Genomic DNA, 2731 nt, shown 5'->3' on the forward strand with positions numbered 1-2731 from the left:
GAAATGAATCCTAGGTGGCCCAATTCCAGTAGCCATTATAGGACTGCCCTGCAGGGACAGTTAATTAACTCAGGAAAAGCAACCTAGCTCCAAGGTTAGCAACCAGGAGTTCCAGTTGATTCCATTAGTGCACCCCTTGAGGCATTCCCAAGCTGGAGTCTGGTGGAAGATGAGGCTCAGTGTGATTGGATGGAAGCACCAACCAATCAAGGAGAAGTCCCACCCACTCTGCCCTGTGCGTCTATAAAGGCGACGGGTGGCGGCCGCGGCACTCATTGAAGCCGCCAGTTGGGAGAGGAGCAGAGCCAGGCCGGTGCTCCCGAAGGCAGCAAGATGTTGCGAGCCACAGCTCCCTGCTGGTTCCCACCTGGATACCCAGAAGCTAAGAAGGTGGCCGAGGAGGCGGCCCTGGAGGCAAGAAGCCGCCAGTTGGGAGCGGAGCAGAGCCAGGCCGGTGCTCCCGAAGGCAGCAAGATGTTGCGAGCCACAGCTCCCTGCTGGTTCCCACCTGGATACCCAGAAGCTAAGAAGGTGGCCGAGGAGGCGGCCCTGGAGGCAAGAAGCCGCCAGTTGGGAGCGGAGCAGAGCCAGGCCGGTGCTCCCGAAGGCAGCAAGATGTTGCGAGCCACAGCTCCCTGCTGGTTCCCACCTGGATACCCAGAAGCTAAGAAGGTGGCCGAGGAGGCGGCCCTCGAGGCTCCAGAATTCCCCCTGCCCTCTCATCAGCCTGCCCAGAGCTTCGGGCTCCGGGTGCCCCAGATGCACAACCAGGCCTCCGCATTTGTGGACATCCAGGCGGAGCCCCAGAACAGGGGTCCGGCGGTGCCCCCAGCGTGTCCCAAGGTGGTGACGGAGGCGTGCTACTTCCCTGCACAGAGGGGATCGGCCTGCTGCTTGCCAGCCGCCCCAAGGCTGACAGAGAGGCCCTCGGGAGTCCGCATCTCAGCCCCCAGGAAGAGGAAGACGATCGCCCAGTCTTCCAGCCCTTGCTTGGTCACAGGTTGCACAGATGCCAAGAGAACCCGCGTGGCCAGCAGCAGCCAACGCTCCAGTGGCTCCAAGGTCGGCAGACAGCCAGGGAAGACGCGCAACAGGTCAGGGATGGCATGCAAGACCACCACCACCATCAGCTCTAAGCGAATCGTCCGTCGTCCATCCTTACCGAGTTTGAAGAAACCTATTGTCCTCCGAAGGTCTGGGTGCCAAGTCCCCACCGTCCTCCGCCGAGGCTATCTCCAACTGTTCACCGAAGAGTGTCTCAAGTTCTGCGCCTCCAAGCAGGAGGCCGAGGAGAAGGCGCTGAACGAGGAGAAGGTGGCCTACGACTGCAGCCCCAACAAGAACAGGTACCTGAACGTGGTCCTGAACACCCTCAAGAGACTGAAGGGCCTGACCCCCAGCTCCATGCCGGGCCTCAGCAGGGCCGCCCTGTACAGCCGCCTCCAGGAGTTCCTGCTCAGCCAGGACCAGCTCGAGGAGAACGGCTACCCCTTCCCGCACCCCGAGCGGCCCGGAGGCGCCGTCCTCTTCACTGGCCAGGGGAAGGGGCCCGGCGACTCCTCCTGCAGGGTCTGCTGCCGTTGTGGCACCGAGTACCTGGTGTCCTCCTCGGGCCGCTGTGTACGCGACCAGTTGTGTTATTATCACTGGGGGCGGGTCCGCTCGAGCCAGGTGGCTGGAGGCCGGGTTAGCCAGTACACCTGCTGTGCAGCTGCTCCTGGCTCTGTGGGCTGCCAGGTGGCAAAGCAGCACGTGCGGGACGGCCGCAAGGACAGCCTCGATGGCTTCGTGGAGACCTTCAAGAAAGAGTTGTCCAGAGACGCTTATCCAGGAATCTACGCCTTGGACTGTGAGATGTGCTACACCACGCATGGCCTAGAGCTGACCCGCGTCACCGTGGTGGACGCCGACATGCGAGTGGTGTACGACACCTTCGTCAAGCCCGACAACGAGATCGTGGACTACAACACCAGGTTTTCCGGAGTCACCGAGGCCGACGTCGCCAAGACGAGCATCACCTTGCCCCAAGTGCAAGCCATCCTGCTGAGCTTTTTCAGCGCCCAAACCATCCTCATCGGGCACAGCCTGGAGAGCGATCTGCTGGCCCTGAAGCTCATCCACAGCACCGTGGTGGACACGGCCGTGCTCTTCCCGCACTACCTGGGTTTCCCCTACAAGCGTTCCCTCAGGAATCTCGCGGCCGACTACCTGGGACAGATCATCCAGGACAGCCAGGACGGCCACAACTCCAGCGAGGACGCAAACGCCTGCCTGCAGCTGGTGATGTGGAAGGTCCGACAGCGCGCCCAGATCCAGCCACGCCACCGGTCCGCCTCTCCCGCCGCCCTGGCCTGTCCTTGGCCCCAGGCCCCTTCCACAACCGCCATCAGTCCCGAGAGCTCACCCTGTCCACCTCGCCGCAAGGCCAAAGAAACCGGAGCAGTCGACGGCAGGAGAGGGCAAAAAGCCAAGAGTAACCCCAACCGGCCACTCCCAGTCCCCCGGAATCCCTGCCGCGGACCCTCGGGCCTGTCCCCATCCCTCTGCCCTTCCCAGACCTCTGTCCTTCCACTAATCGCCTCCCGCAGCCCCGAGCCGCCACTCCCAGTCCCCCGAGTCCCTGCCGCGCCCCCTCGCGCCTGTCCACATCCCTCTGCCCATCCGAGACCTCTGTCCTTACACCACTAGCCACCCCACGTGGGACTTCCATGGCCTCTGAGTACAAGGCCAG

At 62.9% G+C, this 2731-nt stretch overlaps 1 protein-coding gene across 1 annotated transcript; it reads left to right on the forward strand.

Moving 5' to 3' along the window:
• Nucleotides 1-333: 333 nt before the first annotated feature.
• Nucleotides 334-2352, forward strand: LOC134730928 (putative exonuclease GOR; the record flags this gene model as incomplete). Its single annotated transcript, XM_063606602.1, has 1 exon — nucleotides 334-2352. A coding segment is annotated over exon 1 (2019 nt), but the record flags the coding sequence as incomplete, so codon positions are not given.
• Nucleotides 2353-2731: the final 379 nt, after the last annotated feature.

The sequence above is a fragment of the Pan paniscus genome, chromosome 7, assembly GCF_029289425.2.
Source record: "Pan paniscus chromosome 7, NHGRI_mPanPan1-v2.0_pri, whole genome shotgun sequence".
NCBI lineage: Eukaryota > Metazoa > Chordata > Mammalia > Primates > Hominidae > Pan > Pan paniscus.